This window comes from Mustela lutreola, chromosome 7, assembly GCF_030435805.1.
Source record: "Mustela lutreola isolate mMusLut2 chromosome 7, mMusLut2.pri, whole genome shotgun sequence".
NCBI lineage: Eukaryota > Metazoa > Chordata > Mammalia > Carnivora > Mustelidae > Mustela > Mustela lutreola.
In genome coordinates, this window is record NC_081296.1 from 27974413 (window position 1) to 28001770 (window position 27358).

The following is a 27358-nucleotide window of genomic DNA, read 5'->3' on the forward strand; positions in this document are numbered from 1 at the left end:
TGTGGTGTGGCTGTGGGGTGCAGACCCAGCCCAGAGCAGGAGTTTACAGAGTGATTTGAACACATGGTGTCAGGGAAGCCCACAGGTGTCATGCCTGCGGCCACTGGGGGGCCCTCCCTGCAAGCTGAAAGATCACAGCCCAGGGTGTCACCGGGCAAAGGACTAATGTCTTCTGAAGCATGGATATGGAAACTACCAAGAAAGTATACATCATTTTATTTTAAAAGTCTTAAAACGGACTGGAAAAGCCTTGCACCTTCATCGTGCCCACACCTGACCAATCTCTGCAGCCCCCAGCCTTCCCTCTGCAAGCCCCTGCCTCTCCCCACGAGCAACCCTGGTCTGCAAGACACAGGAAGACTCTTGCACTTGGAGGCAGCTGACCTCACTGGTGGGTGGGGAGCAGCCCGGCTGAGGCAGAAAGAGCTCTTTGAGAGAGTAGTGAGTTCAGGGCGCCTGGGTGGCTCAGTTGGTTAACCATTTACCTTTGACTCAGGTCATGATCCCGGGGTCCTGGGATCGAGTCCCATCTCGGGGTGGGGGCTCCCTGCTCAGTGGGGAGCCTGCTTCTCTCTCTGCCTCTGCCCCTCCACTGGTGCCCTCTCTCTCTCAGTCTCTATCTCAAATAAGTAAAATCTTTAAAAAAAAAATGTATTGAGTTCTTTCAGAAGATCGGTTCGACAGGGAAGACACTTAGATGAGAGGTTTAAAGAATGCCTCTTGCATTTTTAAGCCTTTAGGAGCTTGCACACACAGATGAGACATGCTGGCCCAAGCAGGAGGAAGAAGTGGGTGGTAGGAAGAAAGGTCTAGGTCACAACCTAGAATACACTTTTTTTTTTCTTCTTATTTTGAGGCTCCCAGAACATTGTTCCTGAGACACAAGGACAAGGTGACTGCCCCCTGGAGCCTGTGGTGACTGTATCTATTGGATTTTGGTCCTGGGGTGCTGGGAGGTCTTGGTGGGGGGCACTCTCCACAGGGTGTCCTTTGCGTGAGGCAGGGCACCACAGTGGCTGTGTGATGACCACACTTGACAGTGGGGGATCAGCAAGTGGCCTGGAGCTTGACCTACCCAGTCTCCTCTCCCACCTGCCTCAAACGGGGCTGCTTGCTCCTGAGCTTCTGGCCCCACTGAAGTCTGAGAGCCTCCTACATTGAACCCACACTGGTAGCTGCAGTGTCAATGCGGTTTCCATGTCCCTCCCCAAGCCGAGATGCCACGTGACTCGAGGGCACAATCTGGGACTTTCTACCCTTGCTCCGGCATCCTGTATGGCAAGAGGAGACATTGGGAGCATGACAAAGCACCCCATCAATGCCTTGGGGTCTCCTCCAGCTGACACTGGTCGCTGAATTTGGGGCACCTGGCCCTGGAGCTCATAGTTGCTGCCTCTCAGCTCTCTCTGTATGAGCCCGGGTCATCTAGTGAGGCTCTGCTTTGCTTGCACTCATGCCTGAGGTCCTGGAGCCACTGGGTCCTGCCCCTGGGAAGGAAGGAAGGAACCCAACCCCAGATACTCATTATATCAGGTTTGCCCGTTTAACTGGGTGGCCAGTCACAGGTGCCTGGAATGCTGTGCCATCATATCAACATTCTCAGGGAACATTTGTGCAAGAACATCCCTGCAGCTCAGGTCCACTGGATTGTGCAAGAGGCAGTACTTAAGGCACTTACGGCACTTGCTGATATGTGCTTAGACCCATCCATTCACTTGGGCTTGAAGACTTCGGTATTCTCATTCTGTATTAGTTTGCTTGTGCTGCTATAAGAAAGCAACACAGACTGCATAACTTGAAGAACAGAACTATATCTTCTCATCGTTCTGGAGGATGTAAGTCTAAGATCAAGGTGTTAGCAGAGAGGGTTCTTTCTGAGGCTTCTCGCCTTGGTTTGTGGATAGCTGTCTCCTCCCTGTGTCTTCCTGTGGCCTTCCCTCTGCGTGTGTCTGTGTCCTAATTTCTTAGAAGGACACCAGTCAGGTGGATTAGGGTTCACCCCCATGACCTCACTTTACCTCTCAAAAGGCCCAGTCTCCAAATTCAGTAACATCCTGAGGAATAGGGATTAGGATTTCAACAGATGAAGTCAGCCCTCAACAATGCTGCTGCCTCTCCTTTCATGACACATGGGGATACCTCAACTCAGAGCAAAACCCCCTCACCAGTTCACGAGGGAATGCGGGATTCTGGCTGATCCTTTCCTACTATTTACCAGTTGTGGAAGTTATGTGTGGCACCAAGCACCCTGCAGAGGCGATAAGTGAGCCTTTCCCTGAGTATCATTATGAATTTGTGGACTGAAGAATCTTGGTCATATTTCTTCTCTTCCCAGCTATGATCCTCACTGTCCCTCTTGTCCTGTGGAGGGCATGCCTAGTCAGCCCAGGAATCCTTCTAACACCACCATGGTGGCTCCTGAGGGTGTCTCGTTTTCTTCCAGGACAAGATGCTCTGGGATCTTGGTGTATACTTCCGACCCTGGATCTAGCCATGCTCTCAGACACAGGTGTTTGGGGGGGGGGGGGAAGACTGGCTTGATGCTGGGGATGCTGGCAGTGGCTTGTCCTGCATGGAAGGTGAGGAGGTTACAGGGTGGGACAGAGGGACTTAGTCATTTTGGACATCCCTGAAATGCCTCCCTTGTCCCATGAGGCCTGCTAGATTCCAGATGGTTGGAAGAGAACAAACACCCTTCCTGTCTAAGCCACGCTGAGCTGGTTACCTGCTGTTGAAGGGGCTCTAACAGGCTCCAGAGAACTCTGTGAATGGAGAAAGACACATGGCAGGACAGAGCCAAGGAAGAGAAAGCTAGCTTTCCCACTAAATCTCCTCTCCCTCAGTTGCCCATCCTTGCCGTCAAGGATGCTAGCCCGCATGGTGACTTCAGCAATGCAAAGCCTTCCTGTTTCCAAAAAGGTGATGTCTGGGGCCAGAGTCCAACGCAGCCTGAAGGCACAGAGCCACAGAGCCACGGAGGCTTACTTTAAGGACAGAGAGGGAAGCCCTCATGCCTGGCCACGTTCTCAGTTCAGAAGGGTTTGGAAGGCCATGGGTCCAGAGCTGTGCTCCTGTCTGAGAGGATCCTGGCACAGGCCCAGGGCTTGAGGAGAGAAAGCCTCTGAACATGAAACTGCCAGGTGGTATTCAGATGTGGGGGGCACAAGACCATCTAGCCAGCTGCCTGGCCCCAGAGTCTCTCCCAGCAGGACCCCCAAGGCCTCCCGCTCCTGTAGGAGCACTGGCCACAGCCAGGACTGCATGGAGCCTGTGGGTGTCCCTGAACCACAAGACTCAAGGGTGTTGAGTGTTTCTGCAGGACAGCCTGCCTATCTCCCTGTGTTTAGAGAGAATGGGTTTTCTTTTAAGGAGTGGGGCTGAGAGCCTCATGCACCATGGCTTTTTAAGGGATTGAGAGCCCAAGAGTCAACAGTGATTTATTTCTGACAAGGGGCCAGTTGGAAAGAATTCTTTCTATACTTTTGCCTTTCCCCAGATAGAAGGTACTCATCCCTGCCGAAAGAAAGAGCACAATCCAGATGGAATTGCTAAAACATCACGCTACCCCCTGATTCAGAGCTGGCTCACTGAACCCCCACCAACCACCTCGCCCCCTCCTTCCTTTGCTGTACGACCTTGTCAGATGGCTCTACCGCCCAGAAACTGTAGGCATGGAACTCAGCTTTGGTTATCAAGAGGCCAACACAAGTCCTTTGGGAAGGTTTTCCCCCTAAATGAAAAGATAAACTTTCAGGAAGGGAAGGTATTTGGATGTGATGCTTGGAGTGGCAGCACCCATTTTATGACCATGAGGATAAAACCACAGGAAAATAATGGTGGATCAGGGAGAGACCAGGAACTCGAATCCCTGAGAATACTTAGAGCTGCTGTGTTATCCCTGGACCACCCACTTCAGGAAGGACTCCCTGTTAGAGAGGCAGCAGTGGCCCATTTTCCCTATGAGTCCCTTGCAGCCCAGTGTTATTCGGGACACATCTCCTTTTGGGAGGTCTTATAGCATAACCTTCTGAATTTTATTCCATTTTCCTTGGCATTATAAGGGCTGGGAAGAGAAGCTGAGTCTGTCCCTTATATGGGCTCCTGATCTCTCAGCTTCTCTCCAGTATTCCAACCACCAGGTAACAGTAATAACTGAAATGCTAGGATCAGATATTTGCAAAAAGGCCCCTGCAGTCTCTGCTGTAGGTCAGGAAAGAAGGAGAGTGCTCCTGAGGAGCCCCAGGGGTTGGCTTTCTCTGGCGATGGTTCCCTTGACAGGTCCTCTCTATTCCTCCCACCTTCAATAGGTCTTTTTGAGGGGGACACCAGACACTAATTGTGGACAGGAAGGGATACGGTCAATACCTTTAGGTTTATCTTTGAAGCAGCACTGAAGGATCAGGAGATAGGACTGCCTTAGGATAGACAATGCTGTTTCCTAGTGATTATCTGCAAGGCCATTGAGGACTTCGGTGCATGGAGGGACTGTCCTGCAACGGTCACTTCGTAGTTAAGTGGTGATGTGTTTCAGTGAGGGTGAGGGGGTCTAGGGCAGAGTAGGGAAGGTGAAAGGGCTCAGCATCCGGGGAGATGGGTGTCACTGCCCTGGCCCACAGACAGGAAGCCAGCCTGGGAGGTCACACAGCACCCCTCACACCACACTGCAAGGAAGCAGCAGCTCCCAGGCCTTTCCACACCTACACTCTAACCACATATGCTTTCTCTCTACAGCAACACTCATTCAGCAACCCAGCACTTAGGCCTATTCTGTCCTCTGCCAGCCTCTGGACATCACACAGCCTCCAACACTATTTCTAACCCACCTGTCTCTGGGTCTCTCTGTCTGCTCTTCCAAGTTGGAATAATTGCTCCCTTCCTGAATACAGCTGCTGCCTGTTGGTGTATATTCTGCCTTGTACTGTGGCTTGATGGGGTTGCCTGTCTCCCCTACAAGGTAGTGAGAACCCTAATGCAGGGATGCCCTCATCTTTGGGGTCCCAAACCTGAATGTGGCAGATGCTTGACATACAAGACATACAAGACATACAAGATGCTTGAACTAACCTCTGGCCCCCCAAACAAATAATGCAGGACCACTGAACTTCAGGCTTATATGTGGTGCAGGGAGCAGGGTCATGCCTGCCAGCACCCCCTAGCTTGGCAAGGGTGGTACAGGGAACAGCTGCTAGCAATACCCAAAGCCTAAAAGTTTGCAGAGCACTTATGTTCTCTCCAACTGTATGAGGGTCTGACACACAGCACAGAAGTTACCCAGCCTGTGGGAGCCACTTATATGTGCTTTGCTTCTGCTTGTGCAGAAGGTGGCACTGGAGTATTTGCCTGCAGTGGCTCATGGGGCCTGGATGGGTTGATGGGCAGCCCTGGCCACAAAAGTGGAGGCAGGGACCCCCGCTGCTCTGAGGAGTAACCCAGTGGGCATAGCCACAGGAACCCATGGCACAGACACATGGAACCGAGGACCGGGACCAAAACTCAACTTTGGGAAAAATAAGTTGTCAGAGGTGAGACCACTCTCACTTCTGCAATACTTCCCTGAGAGAAGTCAAGTGATAGCCCTTCCACCTTCATCCTACCATTGAGGGGCACCAGCATATTCACCTTGAAACACTGGAAGGCCTAGAAGAAAGCTCAATGCCTTCTGTGAGGAGGGGGCTGGACATCTGAGTCCTCTGCTCAACCAAAGATGCCAGCCCCGGGACTTTATTTTCCCTGACTGCAGAGAATCTCTGGGGAGACTGCACAGAGGGCCCTAGATCCTGGCTGGGACTCCAGGGCCTGAGAAAGGGCCCCCCATTGCCCAAGGGCTCTGGTAAGCACGGAGAAGAGTGAAAAACCCACAAAGACCAGAAGGCAGACAGAAAAGGCAGAAATGCCTCTAGGCTTTCATGGCTAAATATTGTTTGCTGTGACCCAAGTGAGATGTCTGTAGATGATGTGGAAAAATGATGCTATATTCCCACTACGGCTGCAGCAACCCTGCTCTCCTTTTCCTTCTGGGACTCACATCACTGCGTGACTAGCCACCATGCATTTCCTGAGACTACATCCAAAGTCAGGGTCCTAAACTGTCAGTCCTGCCTGTCTTTTAGTCTCTGGGGGGATTTTCTGTCCAAACCAGAAACAGAAGTGACAAGGGGATGAATTTCCCCCTCTTCACTCAGCTAGTCAATAGTTAACATGACAAAATAACAACCATTCCAATCAGAGTCCCACCGTTTCCACAGCAAAAATGCATATTGCACTGATGGAAGAGAGATTCTGCATGAATGACTGGTGGTCTGGAACTGTGCAGTGCACAGTGTGTGCAACTGGCCTGGTGAGCCTGTCTGCTGCACTGAAATGACTACCTCAGGGAAACAGTTGTAATAATTTGAAAGAGAATATCAATGTTTTGATTCAAAAGCTTACTTTAGAGCAGAGGTTGGCAGAGTTTTTCCAAAAAGTGCTAGTTGGTAAATATTTTAGGTTCCTCAGGCCACACAGTCTCTGTGGCTACTACTCAAATTTGCCCTTGTAGTGCAAAAACAATAGCCACAGATAATACATCAAGGAATGAGTGTGGCTGTGTTCCAATAAAACTATATTTACGAAAACTGGCAGTGGGCCATAATTTGCTGACCCCTGCTCTAGGGACTTAAAAAAATAAATTACATCTGAGATGAATTATATCCATATAAATATACATACATGTGAAAGGGAAAAATAGTAAGGGCTATTTAAGTGTGGTGGGAATTAATAATTTGTTTTGTATTTTAAATTAAAAGTTGTCTTTAACACTGTTATTTCCAATAACATACCCATTCCAATACATACATAACCCACTTATATACCATATACACACGAAACCCATCACTACAGAGTGTATGTGGGAGTGCTCCCCATGGACCCCACATTGGGGTCCTCCATGCCTCCCCATGCCCTCCTATGCCCACCCTTGCCCTGCACATTGTCTCTCAGGTGGCAGCGGACATACCTTGTTCTCTTTGCTGATCTCTCTGCTCCATGGACACAAGGGCAGAGAAATGCGCTTGATCGTAGGCAAGAACCAGAGGTGAGCAGTGACATCTGTTGGGAGGCACCTCCAAGGGCAGGTAAATCCCTCCAAATGGGATTGGAGCAAATGCTGTGGACAGAAATGGTGAGGGCATGTGGAGCCTTAAGGGAACGAGGGTGGTATCCCTCACCACACTGCATGATGTGGTGGGGCACAGGGAAGGGACAGTGGTCTCAGACCATGGCTTTAGGTCTCAGCCACCGCACCCACAGGGTGGCAGGCTGGGTGTTGCCCAGTGGGTGAGAAAGCTCAGGCTCACAGGAACCTGGGGATGAGACCTGCAATCTCACGCATGCTCAGGGAACCCCTCACTCCCTTCTGCCTCCATGGCAGAGTCCTCCTGGCTCTGTCAGACTGCACCCTGGGGACAAGTGGGACAGGGATGAGGGCTTTTAGCTGCGATCTTCCCAGGGACAGCGTGCTGTCCTGAGAATTGCACAGGTGACCAAGAACTCACAACGGTGAGCAATGGCATACAATGATGACTGCCTGGGAATCCATGTTTTTCTGGATGAGTGTCTTCCTCTCCACGTATTCATGAAAACATTTGTATCCAGGACAAAATCTATGCTTGCTTGTTGTATATTTTGAGAAGTTCTTCTGCTGAGTCCAAATGAACTAACCAGAAAACTCCAGAACCAAAGTGTGAGTCAGATGGGAAATGAGAGATAGGGATTGGCTCCTTTAGCAACGGGAACATAATCATGTTCATTTCCTTACTCATCAAAGAGAAGGAAGAGAGACTTAAACCCTCACTAAAATAGAAGAACTCCCAGAAATATCTGCCCCAATATAGCACATGCTTTTTAATCATAACGAACCTTGCCTCTTGGCCTTGGAATCAATGACTCACTCACTGTATTTCTGGGAGCTGAATGCAACAACAGTTAAGTTCCGTGATGCTTTTGAGGAACTCTTCAGTGTTCCTCAGGATAAAGCCCTGCTTTAGCCACACCGTTTTTGTTTTTTTTTTTAAACAATTTGAAAAAGTTTTATTTTTTTGTTCTTTTACTTTAAAAATCTTTTATGGAAAGCAATAAGCGTATGTTGAGGAATGTGGGCTTCAGTATTAGATCATTTGGGTATTAATACTAACCATGCAATTTTCTTTTTTTTTTTCCTAACTGTGTAATTTTCTTTTTTTATTTTATTTTTAAAATTTTTTGATGTACTATATGTTGGCTAATTGAACATAATAAGACATTTAAAAAAATTAAAAAAAAAAAAAACCCAAACACTGGTTTTTGGTTGTGGTTCTGTCCATGGGCTGAGAGGTGGGGTAGGTCTCCTTTCAAGAGAGCTATACTCTTGAGCACAGGTGGGATGGGAAGAAGCATTGAGCAAGTTCTATGGGATCTGAAGGGTACAGGTTCATGTGCCCAGGAGCCCCAGTGAGGGTCCTGGCTCTGTACCCAGAGAGGCTGAAGATCTCAGCCGTCCCTGTCACTGGGTTGCACAGGGAAGGATGTGGTGTTGGGCAAGACCAATGTAGTCCCAGTTCTCTCCCACCATGACAGCCGTGGCCCCATTGGACTCCCTTTGGCAGCTGTGATTTACCATGAAGAGCCTCCTCCTGGTTTTCAGGATTGTCTGGAAGTCCCACAACATTTGTTAAGGTTCAGGTTTAAATTTAAGTTAAGTTGGAGGGAAAAGTCACTCTCTGGCATTTGCTTATCAAGGAGACCCTTCTGAGAAGTGATGAGAGGGAAACGTGGTGCTGAAAGGGACTGGCTTGTGCTGGTAATAGAAGTGAAGGGAAGGTGAAAACAGTCTGGGAGGGGTTGGAAATGGGGGGTTTTGTTGAGAGGCTGGGGCAGTTGCACTGGAGGTGAACTTCCTGGCCCACCCTCCCTGACCTCTCTTCTTTCCCTCCTCTTCAGATAGCATGGCTGCCCCATGGACTTCTCAAGTGGCCTTGCCGTTCAGTCTGGCAGCAAAGCTGGAGGGAGGACCTGCCCCAGGCATTTCCCTGCACTGAGGTGACCTGGTTCCTCCGAGGCCTTAGCTGAGGCTGGGGCACATTGTGTAGTGTCTCTGGGCTTCAGTGTCTCCCCTGGGAGGGTGCAGAGAGGACCAAGGGAGAGAACACAGGCAAAGGGGCTGTGAGAACCAGTGCTTGGCTCTTGGGGGGAAGGAGAAAAGCAGCCCTTCCTCTTCTTTCCTTCTTCCCCAGTCCAAATTCTGCCCGGTGACTTCATGCTTTCTGGTTTTTTTTTTTTTTTAATCTCTCTTTTCTTTTTGACATATGTAGCCTGCCGAGGGGCAGGAGAGGACTAGAGTCGCTGAGTGGCTGGGAGGAGGTCTGGCATCCCTGGTGGGGTGTGAGCTCTCTGCCTCATCCTGAGCACATGGGCGGGGGCTGGATTTAGTTCCAGAGGTCCCTCAGCCAGATTACTCATGACCACCTGCCATTGACACAAAGTCTAGGTGGATGGGTGGGTGGCGAAGATAACCCCTCCTGCCACTGGGGAAGAAAAAGAAACACATCAAGTTGAGGAGAGATGAGGAACACTAGAATCTTCCTCCCTGCAGAATGAGGCCTCTGTGGCCTTCTGAGAACCTCAACTGATATGTTAGGCTGTCTCTTCCTTTGCTGGGTTGTTATGTTTTCTGGGTCATGCATCATATATGGCTGTTTTATTAGTGTATTAACTTACCTTCTCCGCCTGAGTCCCTCAACATCGTATCTGCTACGACAACTATTGGTCTTCTTAATATATGGGCGAGGACAAACACATGGAACTCCTCTAGACTCTCGTACACAGGGTCCTCAGAGTTGTCCACACTAGGAGACAAAGCAAAGCAAGCCTGAGTTAGGGTGGGAGATGTTGAAGACAACACCCTCCATCCAGATTTGACCTCCATGGACCTTGCCTATTGAGGCCCTCGGAGGCCCCCCCACCCTGCCACACCACCCACTGACAGCAAAAACACAAGCCCCAGCTCCTCACCTCTAACTTCCATGGTCTCAGGGGACAATGGGAGAGAAGCTGCTGGTGACGGTTGCTGGCCACCTTTAAGATAAGGTCCCCTTGGTGACAGAGGCAGCCCACCCAGAGCACAAGGCAATATGGGGCTAGTTATCTGAAGGCACTTAACAAGGACACAGTGGGGGCAGGAGGGTTGAGGCTTCCTTTTTTGGGTTATTCCTATATCCAGCGGCTTGAGCTGAAATCTTACCCATAGGGGCACAGGTGTTATCTGTGCAAGTCACGTGGGCTGGTGGGGTCCATCGTTACAAAGATCTGGAGCCTTTCTAGGAAACACTCCCCATGAACAGAAGAGGGCAGTGAGAAGGTTATCTGGATTTCAATCCTCAGAGCAGGAGGGGAGTGACTCTGACCCAGGCTACTTGGTCCCTCCACACCTCACACCCCTGACTCATGTTTGAGGCTCAGGGAAAGAACTGGCTCTAAGAAATGCATTCACTCAAAACTCAGATATTCGGACAGAAGACTGTAGCCTTGATGTCCTTCACAGCCCAGCCACCCTGAGGGAAGAGCCCATTGAGACAAGAGAGTCCGAGCTCACAGCTTGACGCGGTCTCTGGCAGGACACACACAAGACCCTCAGGTGGCACCTGGACTTGTTCTTGAGCCCTTGGAGGATGCCCAGGATTAACTGAGGAAGGTCTGTCAGTGCTGGAGTGGGTGGGGCCAGAGCTAGCAAGTGGGGCTCTGCTGGACAACCCAGGGTAGGGCAGCCTGGGGAAACAGCTGTACATTCATAGCCTCAGTTACTTCTAGAGCAAAAACTGTGATTCTTAAGGAATGCATCAAGGACCTGGGAAGTTTTGTTGTTGTTATTGTACCTATTTTTTCTAAGGATTGATTGATTGATTCATGCTGACTCAGAATGCCTTACCTTTTTTTTGAAAGTTTTTTTTTTTTTTTAAGATTTTATTTATTTATTTGACACAGAAAGAGAGATCACAAGTAGGCAGAAAGGCAGGCAGAGGGGGGGGGGAAGCAAGCTCCCTGCTGAGCAGAGAGCCTGATGCGGGGCTTGATCCCAGGACCCTGGGATCATGACCTGAGCCAAAAGCAAAGACTTAACCCACTGAGCCACCCAGGCGCCCCAGAATGCCTTATTTTTACACTTAAAAATACTTGACAGCGATGACAAAAAGTTGGTGCATATAGTATTAAATTACTTTTCTGTTTGTTTGGAATCATTTGAACGTAACTTGCCTATCTGAAATCCAGCACCTTGGAAAAATTTAGGTGCATATCTTATGAATAGAACATTCTACAGAACTACAACACAGTCATCAATATCAAGGGTACATCCAATCACTACTACACTGATTGATCTAATCACCATGACAGATGGGAAGTCACAGTCTGCCAACTGCCCCATAAATGCCTTTTAAACCAAGACTCCAACAGGTTGCTTTTAGCTGTGGTGTCTCATTAGACTCGTTTGGTCTAGAACATTTTTCATAGGTTCCTTGACTTTTGTGACCTTGACACTTTTGAAGACTATGGGCCTGGTATTCTGTAGCATGTCCTTAGTTTGGGCTCCTCTATTTCCTATGATTAGATTGTATTGGATTATGCTGTGCCCTTCTCACAGCATCCTATCACGTGGCCTGGACCTTTGGACTGTCCCATTACTGGTGATGTTGACTTGGGCCGCTCTCCTCAGATCATCTGTTAGGCTTCCCCCTACAGAGCTACTCATTTCCCCTCTGTCATTAATAAGCATTTTGTAGAGAGGAATTTCAAATCTCTGCACATATACTACTTCTCACCAAATCTTTATACATTTATTGATATCCCATTCCTGGCTTCTAGTTCATTTAATGAGTTATAATCTGTTAGTGATGATTTTGATGCTCAAATATGCCCTAGTTGGGTCAGTGTGGCTCATTCAAGCTGTGTCCTTGTAACATAGCCCCGCCATTTTTCAGAGGACTTCCTAGCCTTCTGACACAAGAATATGGCCCAGGTTCATCTTTTTAAAATTTTTTAAAATTTAAATTCAATTTAATTAACATATAGCATATTATCATTTTCAGAAGTAGAATTTATGCTCATTACCCCCTGCTCTCATTAATACCCATCACCCAATTACCCCATCCCCCTACCCACCCCCCTCCAGCAATCCTTAGTTTGTTCCCTAGAGTTAAGAGTCTCTTATGGTTTGTCTTTTTTTTTTTTTTTTTTTAAGATTTTATTTATTTATTTGACAGAGAGATCACAAGTAGGCAGAGAGGCAGGCAGAGAGATGGGGGGGAAGCAGGTTCCCTGCTAAGCTGAGAGCCAGATGTGGGGCTCGATCCCAGGACCCTAAAATCATGACCTGAGCTGAAGGCAGAGGCTTAACCCACTGAGCCACCCAGGCGCCCCTGGTTTGTCTTATTTTATTTTATATCTTATAATTTTTCCTTCCCTTCCCCTATGTTCATCTGTTTTGTTTCTTAAATTCCACATAGGAGTGAAATCATATGATAGTTGTCTTTCTCTGACTTTTTTAAAAAGATTTTTTATTTATTTGACAGAGATCACAAGTACACAGAGAAGCAGGCAGTGGGAGTGGGAGCAGGCTCCCTGCTGAGCAGAGAGCCCAATGTGGGGCTCGATCCTAGGACCCTGAGATCATGACCTGAGTTGAAGGCAGAGGCTTAACCCACTGAGCCACTCAGGCACCCCTCTCTGACTTACTTCTTTCACTCAGCATAATACCCTCTAATTTCTTCCATGTTATTGCCAATGGCAAGATTTCATTCTTTTTGATGGCTGAGTAATATTCCATTGTCTATAGGTACTACATTTTCTTTATCCAGGTTCATTTTGTACCTTCTCTGCCTCAGCCTTGGATTCAGCCATTTCTCAAAGGGTTTTGTTGTTGTTTGTTTGTTTGTTTGTTTGTTTTTAAATAGTGGATAATGGTGTTTAGAAGCCAAAATATAATCATCACTATTGGATTGTCATTCCTTCTAGATGCAGTGAATGGAGTGAAGGCACATGTGTTTTGTGTGTACACTCACACATGTGCACAGATACTTCCATCTGTCATCTTTCTATTAACTTAGAGTCCACTGATAACTCCCATTCTAATCTAATACCCCAATGTTAATCTACTCTAACTCCCATCTCCAACAGTAAGCAACTTGGTTTCTATTAGTCTTAAACTATTTCCTTACTTGATAAATTCCATCCCCCCACCCAACCCATGTAAGCAATTCTCCATTTCTGCTGTCACCCTGCCCCCAAGTTGTCTTCTTCATCCTACTGGCTCTGACACTCTGGCTTTGGTCTTCTGGGTCCTACCAATGTCCCCACCTGTCCATTGCAGATGCCCCCTTGTTTTGCCACACTATATGGCTTTAGGACTGAGTTTTTCAGGAAGGGAAGAAAAGTGGAAGAGGAGTATTTTAAATACACATATACATGCCAAGTCTAAACACAATGCTTGTGGGTATGCTTTTAAAATTATCCTAGATGATTATTCTCTTACACCATACACAAAGATAAACTCAAAATGGATCAAAGACCTCAACATGAGGTAGGAATCTATCAAAGTCTTAGAGGAGAACATAGGCAGTAACCTCTTTGATATTGGCCACAGCAACTTCTTTCAAGACATGTCTCCATAGGCAAAGGAAACAAAAGTGAAAATGAACATTTGGGATGTTGTCAAGATCAAAAGCTTCTGCTCCGCAAAGGAAACAGTCAACAAAGCAAAGAGCAAACCCACGGAATGGGAGAAGATATTCACAAATGACACTATAGACAAAGGCCTGATATCCAAGATCTATAAAGAAGGCCTCAAACTCAACACACAAAACAGATAATCATGTCAAAAAAATGGGCAGAAAACATGAACAGATACTTCTCCAAAGAAGACATACAAATGGCTAACAGACACATGAAAAAATGTTCATCATCATTAGCCATCAGGGAGATTCAAATCAAAACCACATTGAGATACACCTTACACCAATTAGAATGGCCAAAATTAATAAGACAGTAAACAACAACTGTTGGAGAAGATGTGAAGAAAGGGGAACCCTCTTACACTGTTGGTGGGAATGCAAGTTGGTGTAGCCACTTTGGGAAACAGTGTGGAGATTCCTTAAGAAATTAAAAATAGAGCTTCCCTATGACCCTGCAATTGCACTACTAGGTATTTACCAAGATACAGATGTAGTGAAAAGAAGGGTCATCTGTACCCCAGTGTTCATAGCAGCAATGGCCACAGTCACCAAACTGTGGAAAGAGTCAAGATGTCCTTCAACAGACGAATGGATAAAGAAGATATGGTCCGTATATACAATGGAGTATTATGCCTCCATCAGAAAGGATGAATACCCAACTTTTGTATCAACATGGACAGGACAGGAGGAGAGTATGCTGAGTGAAATAAGTCAAGCAGAGAGAGTCAATTACCATATGTTTTCACTTACTTGTGGAGCATAAGGAATAACATGGAGGACATGGGAGATGGAGAGAAGGGAGTTGGGGGAAATTGGAGGGGGAGACAAACCAGAGACTGTGGACTCTGAGAAACAAAGTGAGGGTTTTGGAGGGGAGAGGTGGGGGCTTGGGTAAGCCTGGTGGTGGGTATTGTAGAGGGCACAAATTTCATGGAGCACTGGGTGTAGTGCATAAACAATGAATCTTGGAACACTGAAAAAAAATTAAATTAAAAAAATATCCTTGGTGGTTAACTTGTCCAGTCACAGCTAAGAGGGAGGCAGCTGTGTATGTGAGGTTCAAGTGCTTCCAGAAGCCCCTTGATTGTCCCTGTCACCCAGTAAGTGCTCACAAGCAAGTGGACAGTTGAACAAGGTAATAAATAGCATCGGCAGGAGGGAACACAGAATTATAAACTGCATACTCAGAGAGAAAAATATCTCAGTTAGAAATCTGGAATGTTGGGCGCCTGGGTGGCTCAGTGGGTTAAGCCGCTGCCTTCGGCTCAGGTCATGATCCCAGGGTCCTGGGATCGAGCCCCACATCGGGCTCTCTGCTCAGCAGGGAGCCTGCTTCCCTCTCTCTCTCTGCCTGCCTCTCCATCTACTTGTGATTTCTCTCTGTCAAATAAATAAATAAAATCTTAAAAAAAAAAGAAATCTGGAATGTTATTTCTTTCCTAATCCAGTGGATGGAAAGGTCAGCACTGGAAAGAGATGAGGCATCAGAGAGTCACAAACGAATGCTGAGAAGAAGAAATAGCAAGGGGAAGGGGAGCTCTCTCAGCCCTGGGTTCTCAGTTGCACCTTCACTCCATGATGGAACACTTTGGTGTCTAAACAACTACACAGAAAGGGGCCTCACTGCAGCAACAGTGCAAGGGCTGACCAAGTATGAGGGACTACTGTACTGTCACAGCATTCTGCTCATGCAAAATTTGAAGCAGAGCCATTATATTTCAAACTGAAAAACCAGCCAATATTTACTGAGCACTTACTATATGCTAGAATGGTAAAAGGCACTGCAGAGGCCCTCAAGTAAGTTCTGTCCCTCCATCTGTTCATCCATCCATCCATCCATCCATCCATCCATCCATCCACAAACACATCCATCCATCTGTCCATCTACCTACTTATACAGACACTTACACATCCATCTATCTATCCATCATCCATTCTTCCATCCATCCACCCACCTACCCATCTGTCTATCCCTGGTTCCATGTCAGGGATAGAGCACAGAGTTGCCAGAGGGTGATGGAGGCCAGTGACCTTTCTCCATACCAGTTGTGAGATTGAGCATGAGAGCCAAAGGTCAACTATAAAACTTCAGTGACCCCGAAGGTGGCAGAGAAGGTCCCAGCTGCACCCTAGGGGCAATCTGAGAATCATAATGCCCTTCCCTCCTTGCTTCTAGCTGCTTGCTTCATGTTTTAGGGAGTGTGTTTCAACTGGGGGTGGGGCTTGTTCTGCACTTATTCCTCAACATCACAGCCATGTTCTAGTGCTTGATCCTGCTCTGTTGAATTTGGGCTGAGAACATTGGCTCTGCATCTCCTCAGGCTGTTCTCATGGGCAAATGGGATCATTTCTGGGATGAGACTTTGAAACTGTGCCCTGCCCTTGTGAATTACTGTGATTGAGCCCACAGGCAGAAATCAACTCTAGTGAAACCAATCCTGAAAATTCTCTTCCACTTCTTACCCAGAGGCTTAACATCATCTTCCTGTGAGCTCACTGAGCAAATGTTAGACCTAGGATTGTAAATATAATCTGGTCTTTGGGAAAAGACATGTAAAAATGTCTAAAATTGGTGTTTACTGCTAAGAAGACTAACATGCAAGTATAACTACTTCATCCTCAAAGACACTGTGCATACCCCCAACAAGTTCCTAATGTGTTCTGTGGCATAATGCACGTGCATCACCTCTTCTGCAACATTACTCAGGGAGAAAGGAGTCCTGAGAAAGGCCAGACCATCCACCTAGTGAGTAGGGGAGGATGGATGAAATGTGACCAGGGCAGAGGCCACGCTGGGAGCTTCCTCCAGGTAAGCATGAAGCCACGATGGTGGAGTGAGGTCCAAATGGTATCACAGGTCACAGAGAATGGTGGCAGGAGTCAAAAGTACAAGACAGATTTGGGAGTGCTCTGGCTTAAATGGCAGCCACAACCCTTGGAGACCATCCACCAAGAGCCCAGTTATGGACAAGGAAGCCAATCTTGATGGCTGGTGGGTTTTCACCTAAGGGCAGTCACCAGCCCACACAGAGGGGCAAGTCTCCTAGGATCTTCCCTGTGTCCCCCTCCCTCCAGGTGTGGTGACCACACCTCCCATTTTGCTCAGGAAAATCCTGATTTATACATCTGGAGTGGTTGGTATTCACTCCCCCGCCAACCCCCCAAACAGTGCACCTATTTGGATGTAAGTTGTATGATCACATCATCTATGGTGACAGAGTTATTGGTTTTTGGTGTACTCTTCCATGTTAAGATACAAGATCAAGATATTTAGATTCTAAACACAAACACATACCCGCGTCCACCTCTAGGTGTAAGGGCATGATGCTATTCTGACTCCTGCTTTTCCCTTTTAATGGTGCATCTCAGAGATGTTTCCAGCACAGTATGTGGGGTCCTTCCCCCTCTCACAGCGCCACAGCCCTCCTCATGATGTATCACTAGCTGCATTTCTGAGTGGTGGGACTCAAGACCCTCCCCCAGGCAGGGCTCAGAGCCATGACAACACCTTTGATGAGTTGGCATGTAGACTTCGGGGGCCTGGTGATTAGAGGCCAGGGCCCTGAGCAAAGGGGAGGCTAGACTGTTCCTCTTGTGGGCCTTTGCACCTGGCCAGAGACTGTCTGGCTAGATGGCAGCCTTTAGACACAGGGTAAGCAGCAGGGACTCTGCTAAGAGCTATGGCTTGGGAAGCTAAGAATGAAGAATGGTGAGCACTCTTGGCACTCTGAAGGGGGCAAGTGGGTCTCAGGCTCTGACAGGAGCTTCAATATAGCAGCCAGGTGCCTTGGAGGCGAAGACGCATCCTATTGGCTGGAATCAATAAGCTGGGGTCAATTATTTGACAAATATTTACTGAGTTATCTGTGATAGGTGTAGCACTGTCCACACGTGTGTGTGTGTGTGTGCACGCACATGTGTGGACACATATGCAGGTCTAGGGGTGGAAACACTCAGTTAACAGAAGGTCAAATAAGAAACTACCAGGTATTAATAAATTCAATGATGGAAAGGTGGTTTCTTCAGACAGGAAGGTCAGGGAGGCCCCTGATAGATGAAGGGTGGACTTTGGTCTTATTTCTAGCTATGAAAGTCTTGAAAAGATTAGACCTGGATTCTACATCTTCAAACATGAGAACTCCGTAGCTGAACAAATGCTTTTCCTACTTGGTTTGCTGGTGGAGGTCAGAGAGCTCTAAGGAACACTCACAAGAAAGTTTCTTGTCTAAGGAGAAGCCATCCCCTGGCCTTGGAGTGCCAGACAGGGGTTTGGGCACCTTGCAGCAGAGAACACTGCTTAGTTTTCCTTAGAAGACTCAAGTTTCTATCTCTGAGACTGTGCCTCATGAAATCATTTAGAATTCTAGGCATTTCTGAAAAAGGTCAATAAAGAAGAAATGCGGGAAACACACTACAAAATTATGAAAACATAGCAATGAAATTGCAGAAACAACTTCAGAGGAAAAGCAGAATGAGAAACACACAAGAGAAGTGAGGAACCAGGACAAGAGATGCCCTGTGGGGGCTGCCTAGGGGTCCTCAAACTGACCCCTTTTCTGTGTCTCTTTTCTTTCCTGCTTTAAGAGCTTCTCAGCCTCCACTTACCCTATCTCACTGAATGGAAAACAAGTAAGCTCTTCTTTTATAAAAGGTTAAAGAGAAAAAGTTATTTTTATCACAAATCTCAAGATGAGTTGTTAATTTCTGCTCTCCATACCTGCTTTGCATTTGTTAAGAGCGTGGGTTTATGTTTTTGGTCGGTTCTAAGTTTGGATTCTGGCTCTCTTTTGTGGGTTGTGGGACTTTGGGAACTGACCTGATTTTCTGAATCTCAGTTTCTGGTTCTGTCATTGGCTATGTTAATGACAGTTTCACAGCTCTGCTTGACACATCACATAATGTAACACATAAGTGTGTTCAGTGGACGACACAGTTCTAATTCCTGCCTGACAGTGCTGTACTTCCTTGATTCCTAGGAAATCCAGATTCTTTGGGAAGGCCACAGCTACCTACTCTGGGTCCCGGGCTGCCAGTCAAAGGGGTGAGCACTGGGCCCATGAGGGGAGTAGCCTTTGAGCCCTGCCTTCCAATGGGTCAGGTCTGGTTGCTGGTGTCATGGGACCTGAGCAAGAACATCTGCCCTGGGTGTGTGTGGCAGCACAAATGGTCAGCTCTAGGTCTGCTGGTCCTGGGTCCAGCTCTGTATGTACATATAGCATAGCAACTGGTACCTAGCCTTGAGCTGGGTTGGAAGAGAACCAAAAAGAGCTATTGGGTTTGGCTGGCCATCAGAAAATTACAGTCTGAAGGAGGAGACAATATAAAACATACAAGAGCCCCGGATGAGACAGGGGCCCAGGACAGGGCAATGTTCACAGCAGTGCAACATTTCTCTGGGCAGAGTACAAACAAATGGTACTTTAAAGAGATAATGCAGAAGTGACCTTTCCCCCAATCCTCTGAGATGTGGGGGTCACAGACACAATCCATGTTACCAAAGAGTTTAAAATACAATAAAATAGACATATCTTTTGAAAAAATAAACTTCGAGAGGGTTCTAAATACACTCCTCCTTTTCCTGTCCCACAAAAATACTTCCCACTTCCCACACAAAAATAGCTGAATCCCTTTCAAGACCTTTCCATTATTGACATGCAAGTAGAACGAAAATAGCAGCACCTAGAAATCTATGTCTTCAGGGTTATGAATTACCAAATTTTGAATCAGAAAGGCATTCTGGAGGGGTGCCTGGGTGGTTCAGTGGGTAAAGCCTCTGCCTTGGGCTCAGGTCGTGATCTCAGGGTGCTGGGATCGAGCCCCGCATCAGGCTCTCTGCTCAGCTCCCCGCCTTATTGCTCCCTCACCATCTGCTGCTCTGCCTACTTGTGATCTCTCTCAGTGTGTCAAATAAATAAATAAATTCTTTAAAAAAAAGAGAGAGAAAATGTTCAACTGCTAACCTAGGTAGGAATGTCTTCTGATGTGTGTGTGTACAGAGAGGGAAGCAGGTGAGAAGCAGTGAGGACACAGGTTTCCAAGGCCCCTTTCAGCCTACCTTGTCTACCCCACCTGCTCTCTTGATTGAGAACTCCTGTTTCATCTACCACCTCCAAACCTCTAGTCTACCACCTTGTGTCTGATTTTTGATGCTGTGCAGATCAAGAAAGAACACTCCATACCTTCTCTCCTCCTGAATACAACCCTCCCACCTGGATAGAATGCATGGAGGAGTTACTGGAAGGTTCTAGAAAGTAAATAGTAGCAGGTGGATTGAGGATGAAAATGTAATTTCCATTTTTTTTTTTAAGCCTCTGCTGTTCCCAGATGTGAATGCAACATATTCTGAAACCCACAAGTGGGCACTGGTGAAGGGACAGAAGGTGGCCTCTAGTTTGGGATTGAGGAGGGGGAATTCCTCAAGTTCAAGTAAAGCATAGAAATCCCCATTTTTTCTTCTCCTCTCTCTTATGTTCTCTCAAAACTCTTCCACAGGCCATGGCAGAGGCCGCAACAGAAGCCACTGGGAGCCACAAATCTAAAAGAGAGGAACCTTCCTCACTGATCAGTGGAGCTGTGATGCCAAGAGGGTGGGCAGGGGTGAAATGTTTAGTATTTTCCCCTCTGTGTCATCCTGGCTATCTGGGCCCAGGATACAGGTGCAGTCATGGAATCATATGGCACAGTGCTGTAGCTAAGTTTCTAGAATTCTGGCTGGTGGATAAAAAATGGGGTTGTAGGGAACTGAAAAAGACCTGGGAGATCATGGAAAGGGAGAACTTGAGAACACAAACCCATGAGGTTGTTTATGAATTCCCGGACTCCTGTTCCCCCAAATCTGGGCGGTACATGTATAGGTTTGGTCCTAATTGGTGTGTCAAAGTCTCTGGGGACAGACTGAATAGATTGTACCCAGGTCACAGACTGAGTAATGTATGGAATAGGACAGCAAAGGCTTTTGAAAACTGAACTGACATTTGAACCACAGCACATCCTTGTAGAAAGCACATGGAATATTCACAAAGTTAGACTATAAGCTCACCTCTTAACAAGCTTTGACAAATTTAAAATAACTTAAATCATACCAATTACGTTAATAGGTCACAATCCAATTAAACTAGAATAAGTAAAGAAAAACAATAAAAATCTGTTACACAGCTACTTTTAAAGAATTCAGTGGTCAAAGAGAAGTTCTTAAGGGAAATTAGAAAATATTTTAAACAGAATAAAAACATAAATCCAACATACCGAAATTTTTTGTATGTACCTAATCAGAGCTAAGAGGGAAATACATAGCCTTTAAATGCATATATTACAAAAAGAAAGTTCTCAAATCAATAATATAAGTGCCCACCTGAACAAAGTAGAGAAATTAGAGCAAAATAAACCTAAAGCAAGCAGAAGGAAGAAAACATAAAAGATAAGACCAGAAATCAATGAAACTGAGAACTAGAAAACAATAACCAATTAAACCAAAATTGGTTCTTTTAAAAGATCAACAAAATGGATAAAATTTTAGAAAGGATGACAAAGTAAAAACAGAAAGACAGAAACTGCTGAGTTTGGAAAGAATGAGGGACTATCAGTAATGACCCCCATAGACATTAATAAGTTATAAAAGGAATATTATTAACAATGCTATACACATAAATTCAACAATTTAGATGAAATGAACAATTTCCCAAAAAGAAGCTACCCAAATTCACTTATTTCTACTTTCTGGAGCTATTAAATAAATTGAATTGATCATTAATAGCCTTCTGAAAAGGAAATTTTGGGTTGCAGATTGATTCACTGGTGAATTCTACAAACATTTAAAGAAGAAATATCTCTAGTTCTGCAAAATCTCTTTTAGAAAATATAAGAGGTTAATGCTTCCCAGTGTGTTTTATAAGACTAGCATTCCTCCAAAGCTAGACAAAGACAGTAGTATAAAAAGAAAACTATATTCTAATAATCTCTATGGTCACAGATGCAAAAATCCTCAATATAATATTGCCAAATTGAATGAGCAAAATAAAAAGTTCAATACACTAAGAGTTCATCTCTGGAATGCAAGGCTGGCTCAATACTCATATATCATTCAAGGTAACCCACAATATTAATTAATTAACATTAAAGAAGAAAAACCCTACATGATCATATTAAAATAATACATGGAGAATGTAGAACATTTATTTGATAAAATACAACATTAATTAATGATAGAAACTCTTAACAAAAGGAATAGAAGAAAACTTCCTTAAAAGATATCTACTAAAAACCTTCATTGACATCATATTAATGAAAGATTTCTGACTAATACTGGTAACCAGGAGAGGATGTCCTCTCTTATCATGCCAACTCAATATTGTACTGGAAGTCCTAACTAGTGCAGTGAGTCAAGAAAAACAAAGGCATACAGGTTGGTAAGGAAGAAAGAAAACTATCCCTACTCATAGACGATACGAATGTCTATGTAGAAAATCTGAAGGAATCTACCCCAAAGCTCTCATAGATGTAATAAATGAGTGTAGTAATATCACAGGATACCAAGCCAACACAAAAATCAATCACATTTCTATAAGTAGCAATGTACAATTGCAAACCCAAATTAAAACACACACACACACACACACACAATCATTTACAGTAGCTACAAATGGATTACTCAGGTATAATTTTTAAAAAAGATTTTATAAAATAAATATAAATAAAGATTAAAATAAATATAAAATAAAGAATTTATTTTAGATAAAGAAAGTGAGAGAGAGAGTGAGCGCACAGATGAGCAGGGTGAATGGTAGAGAGAGAAGCAGGGGAGAAAGAGAATCTCAATGAAATCAAGATTTGGATGTTTAATTGACTGAGCCACCCATGTGACCTTCAGGTATAAATTTAATAAAATACATATAGGACCTGTATGCTGAAAACTGTAAAATGCTGATGAAACAAATAAAAAAAAAAAGATCTAAATAAGTGGAGAGACATACTGCATCACTCCAACACATGGAAAAAGATGTGTTAGAAGACTCAATATTGTAAAGATTTTAATCTTCCCCAAATTCATATACAGATTTAATCTAACAGTAGTCACAATCCCAGCAGATTATTTTTCAGATACAGATAAGCTTATTATACAAATTTATATGAGAAAGTGAAAACAAACAAACAAAAACAAACCCAAACTAGAAATACTAAAAAAGAAGAAAGTTGGAGGAATGACCAATTTTAAGACTTATTATAAAGTGACACTGATCAAGAGGGTGATATTGTCAAAAGATGGACACATATTTCAATGGAAAATAATAGAGGATAAGAAAAAAATACCTACAAAAATAATACTGATTAATTTTTGATAAAGGTTAAAGGATTTCAATGTTGAAAGAATAGTTTTTTCAAGAAATGATAACAGAAAATTGGACATCTATTCACAAGTAAATGAACCACTCATCTGTTCACCATCATGACAATTTTGCTTTTTGGATAATGTCATATAAATGGAATCATACAGGGTTCCTGGGTGGCTCAGTCAGTTAAGCATCTGCTTTCAGCTCATATCCTGATCCCAGGGTCCTGGGATCAAGTGCTGAGTAGGGAGCCTGCTTCTTCCTCTCCCTCTGCTCCCTCCCTGACTTGTGCTCTCTCTAGCTATCTCTCTCTCAAATAAATAAAATCTTTAAAAGATAAATGGAATCATACATACAGTATATAACTTTTGGAGATTTGATTTTTTTCATTCAACAGAATGCCTGTGAATTTCATAGAAGTTGTTGCATGTATTAGTAGTTTTATTGGTGAGTAGTATCCCATAATATAAATGTACCTCAATTTGTTTATTAAAGGACATTTGAGTTGTTTCCAGTTTTGACAAGTATGGATGCAACTGCTATAGACTATGTTTTACAGATCTTTGTGTGATATGTTTTTATTTTTCTGGGGCAGATTTTCTCAACCTTGGCAATATTGAGAGTCCGGACCAGGTAACTATTTCTTTTGAGTGGCTGTCCTGTGCATTTTGGAACCCTTAGCAGTATTCTTGGCGTCTATCCATTAGAGTCTACTAGTACCTAGCCTACCCTACAGTTATGACAACCAAAATTATCTCTAGACCTCGCCAAATGTCCCGGGGTGGGGATTACCCCTGGCTGAGAACAACTGCTCTAGGGTAAATACTCAGGAGTGGAATGGCTGGACCACACAGCAAGTGTATGTTTAAATTTATAGGAATCTGTCAGGGGCACCTGGGTGGCTCAGCTGGTTAAGTGTCTGCCTTTGGCTCAGGTCACGATTCCAGGGTTCTGGGATCAAGCTCCACATTGGGCTCCCTGCTCAGTGGGGAACCTCCTTACCCCCTTCCTCTCCCTTCCCCTCCCTTCCTCCCTCTTCCACTCTTGTTCCCTTTCTCTCAAATAAATAGAAATTTAAAAAATTTGTAAGAATCTGTAAAATTGTATTTGAAAGTGGTTGTACCATTTTCTATTGCCACCAACAGTGTATGAGAGTTCCATTTGCTCTGCATTTTCACCAGTACTTGGTATTGTTAATACATTTTCTTTTCAATCTTCAAATACATGTGAAGTGGATTTTTCATTTGCATTATCTTCTTTTTTAAAGGAAGGCTTTGCCTTTTTTTTTAAAGATTTTATTTATTTATTTGACAGACAGAGATTACAAGTAGAGAGAGAGAGAGAGAGAGGGAGGGGGAAGCAGGCTCACTGCTGAGCAGAGAACCCGATGCGGGACTCGATCCCAGGACCCTGAGATCATGACCTGAGCCGTAGGCAGAGGCTTTAACCCACTGAGCCACCTAGGCGCCCCTGCATTATATTCTTAAAACTCAAAGGATCCTGGTTTACTCCTTTCCTTTCAAAAGTGTAGTGGTCATGTTGAAAATTGCTTGGTAATAATTCATTGTAAATGCATTTAAGAGAATTCCTCTCAATAATTCATTATTGACTTAATGTTTACAAAGATTTTCAAAATTTGAGAGGTGAGCAAAGGGAGATTCAGGGAGGCTGAATTGGAAAATGCCTTTCTGTACATTTAAAGAGCAAGACAACTGATGTGGAGGTTTAGTCTATTGTTAGTAAGGACTGGGATTCAAATGGTATTCCCTTGAAACACAACTGGGATTGGACTAGAAAACAGAGTCATTATTCTATTACCCACAGAACTAAAGGTGAGAGGGCAGCAAAAATCCACTTCTCTGTAACAATGGAGATAGACTCCTGAGCTAAGGGACAAAGGAAAAAAAGCAAGGGACCTGAGAGACAGAAGATCTGAGTTTGAAAACTGAGGGTTGCTGGGGGGAGGGGGGTCGAGAGAGGGTGGTGGGGTTATGGACATTGGGGAGGGTATGTGCTATGGTGAGTGCTATGAAGTGTGTAAACCTGGGGATTCACAGACCTGTACCCCGGGGATAAAAATACATTATATATTTATAAAAAATAAAAAAGGAAGAAGAAGATCTGAGTTTGAATTATGACTCTGTCATTCAGTACCCTGGACAAGTCCTTTTCCATCCAGAATCCGAGTTTCTCATATGTTAGATAAAGATTATAATCTTAATCTCACAGGTTATTGTGATGGAAAAATGAAATTGTGTATGTAAATATGCACAGCACATGGAAGGCAATTAATAGATGTTAAGCTAATGAGTAAATATTTTTCAGAGCTTGTAAAGATGAAGTTGGATATGCTCTGTCTTTGGGTTTCATATAATTGTTTCTCATTTCAAATTAGCTAACCTGAACTGAATGCCAGGAAGCAGATGTTTTTCTGTCTGACTTTTTCTCTGATGACATCATTCAACTCATTAATTTAGAGTTTTATACCAAACTAAACTACCAACCAAGGATGAGGTAAAAAATAAAGACAGATTCAGATAAGCCAGGACTCAAAAGTTCTAACTGCAGTGCATTCTTTCTTAAGAAGATACTGAGACTTGTCATAATATCTCTGGGAAAACTCAGGGCTGTGATTCTGACATGTCTGGGACTGTATTCTAGCCCTACCCATTACAAACTGGAGGCAAGTCAAATAATCTCTCTGAGGGCACCTGGGTGGCTCAGTGGGTTAAGCCTCTGCCTTCAGCTCAGGTCATGATCCCAGGTTCCTGGGATCGAGCTCCGCATCAGGCTCTCTGCTCAGCAGGGAGCCTGCTTCCTCCTCTCTCTCTCTGCCTGCCTCTCTGCCTACTTGTGATCTCTGTCTGTCAAATAAATAACTAAAATCTTTAAAAAAAAAATCTCTCTGAGCATTCGCTTCCTAATCTATAAAGGGGCATAAGGCCTAATTTATAAAGTGAAAACAATTTGTGTAAGGCAGGTAGGTGCTCAGCAGACATCCCTTCTTTTCTCTCCTGAGTGCCCAGCACAAACCAAGAAGCCATTTTTGTGTACCCTTCCCACTGGAGTAGGCTCTGGGGTCAGGCCACAGAGTATAAAATGTAATATCCTTGGTGTATAAACTGACAGAAGGGATTTGCTCCACAATCAGAAAGACTCCTAAAAGCCCCAATGTCCTCAGACTAAAAGAAATAAATTGCTAAGAATAGACTATCAGACACTAGATGAGCCAGTGGAAAGTCAGGAAGAAGGAACGCATTTTAGATATCTGGAGTGGGCCTTTACAATGCCATAGAGGCAACAGGCATGACAACTTACAGCATAAGTGTGACAATGTCTTAATAAATGTTATTTTTACTGTTGTAAAACTACCTTTTTCCAAACACCTTCAAACCTGTGATTTTATCACTCCATACCAATAATATCTGAGTATGTAGCAGACTCTTTGGTGGCTATCGATCCTTCACTCCTGTGTACTTGTCCCTTTGCAATGTGACTTTCCCCCTCTGTCCATCAAGGGTGGAGTCTACCTCTGTGCCCTGAGGTCAGCTTGACTGTGTGACTTGCTTTGGTCAATGGGACATTAGTAAAGTGATGCAATCAGAGGCTTGAGAAGGCCCAGCAAATCAGGGGCTGCCATCTCTTCCTGCCCTGAGACTGTACTGTAAGGAGTCTGGACCTCTTCAAAGATAAAAATCCATGTGGACAGAGGCCCAAGGAGTGCTAGTTCTCAGCCTCAGAGCTATGATATGAGACTATCTTGGACTATTTAGCCCCACCGAGACCAACTTCCAGATGACTGCAGCTCCACAAGTGGCAGCAGGCAATTCCAGGGACCTCCAGAATATGAGCAAATCTGGTGGATGCTGCTCTAAGCCACTCAGTTTTGTGGTGGTCTGCTATACAACCATCAAAAACTGATAGTGTCTGGTAGGGAGGTTGTTACCAAGTGCATTTTACAGATGAGCAAAACTGAGGTTCAGAGAGCTTGTGGGATATGCCAAACATCACATGACCAGCTTGGGACTACAACGCAGAGCATTTAAGTCCGGGTCTCTGGTCAGGGTCCACCAGGCAAGGCCCTTTTACTTTGCTCCCCTTTCGCTGTTGCCATGAAACCAGAAGTATCCAGAGACCCTCGCTAACTACTTGCTGTCAGAGATTTTTATCACTTTTGGAACAAGGAATTAGGTTCTTCTGATTGCATACCCTCTTTTGCCAGAGTGGGCATAGTGTGGGGCTGAAGGGCAAGAAGATGATGAACAACCAGACTTAGGGTAGAGTTATTTCCTTGTT

At 44.9% G+C, this 27358-nt stretch overlaps 1 protein-coding gene across 1 annotated transcript in view; it reads right to left on the bottom strand.

The window, feature by feature from the left end:
- OTUD7A (OTU deubiquitinase 7A) overlaps window positions 1-27358 on the bottom strand; it is a 365641-nt gene that overhangs the window by 17826 nt on the left and 320457 nt on the right. The window contains exons 10-11 of the mRNA XM_059180212.1: window positions 9733-9860; window positions 6995-7144 (exon numbers count right to left, since the gene is read on the bottom strand). Coding sequence (XP_059036195.1) covers window positions 6995-7144; window positions 9733-9860 — 278 coding nt within the window. The remainder of the gene's footprint in view (window positions 1-6994; window positions 7145-9732; window positions 9861-27358) is intronic.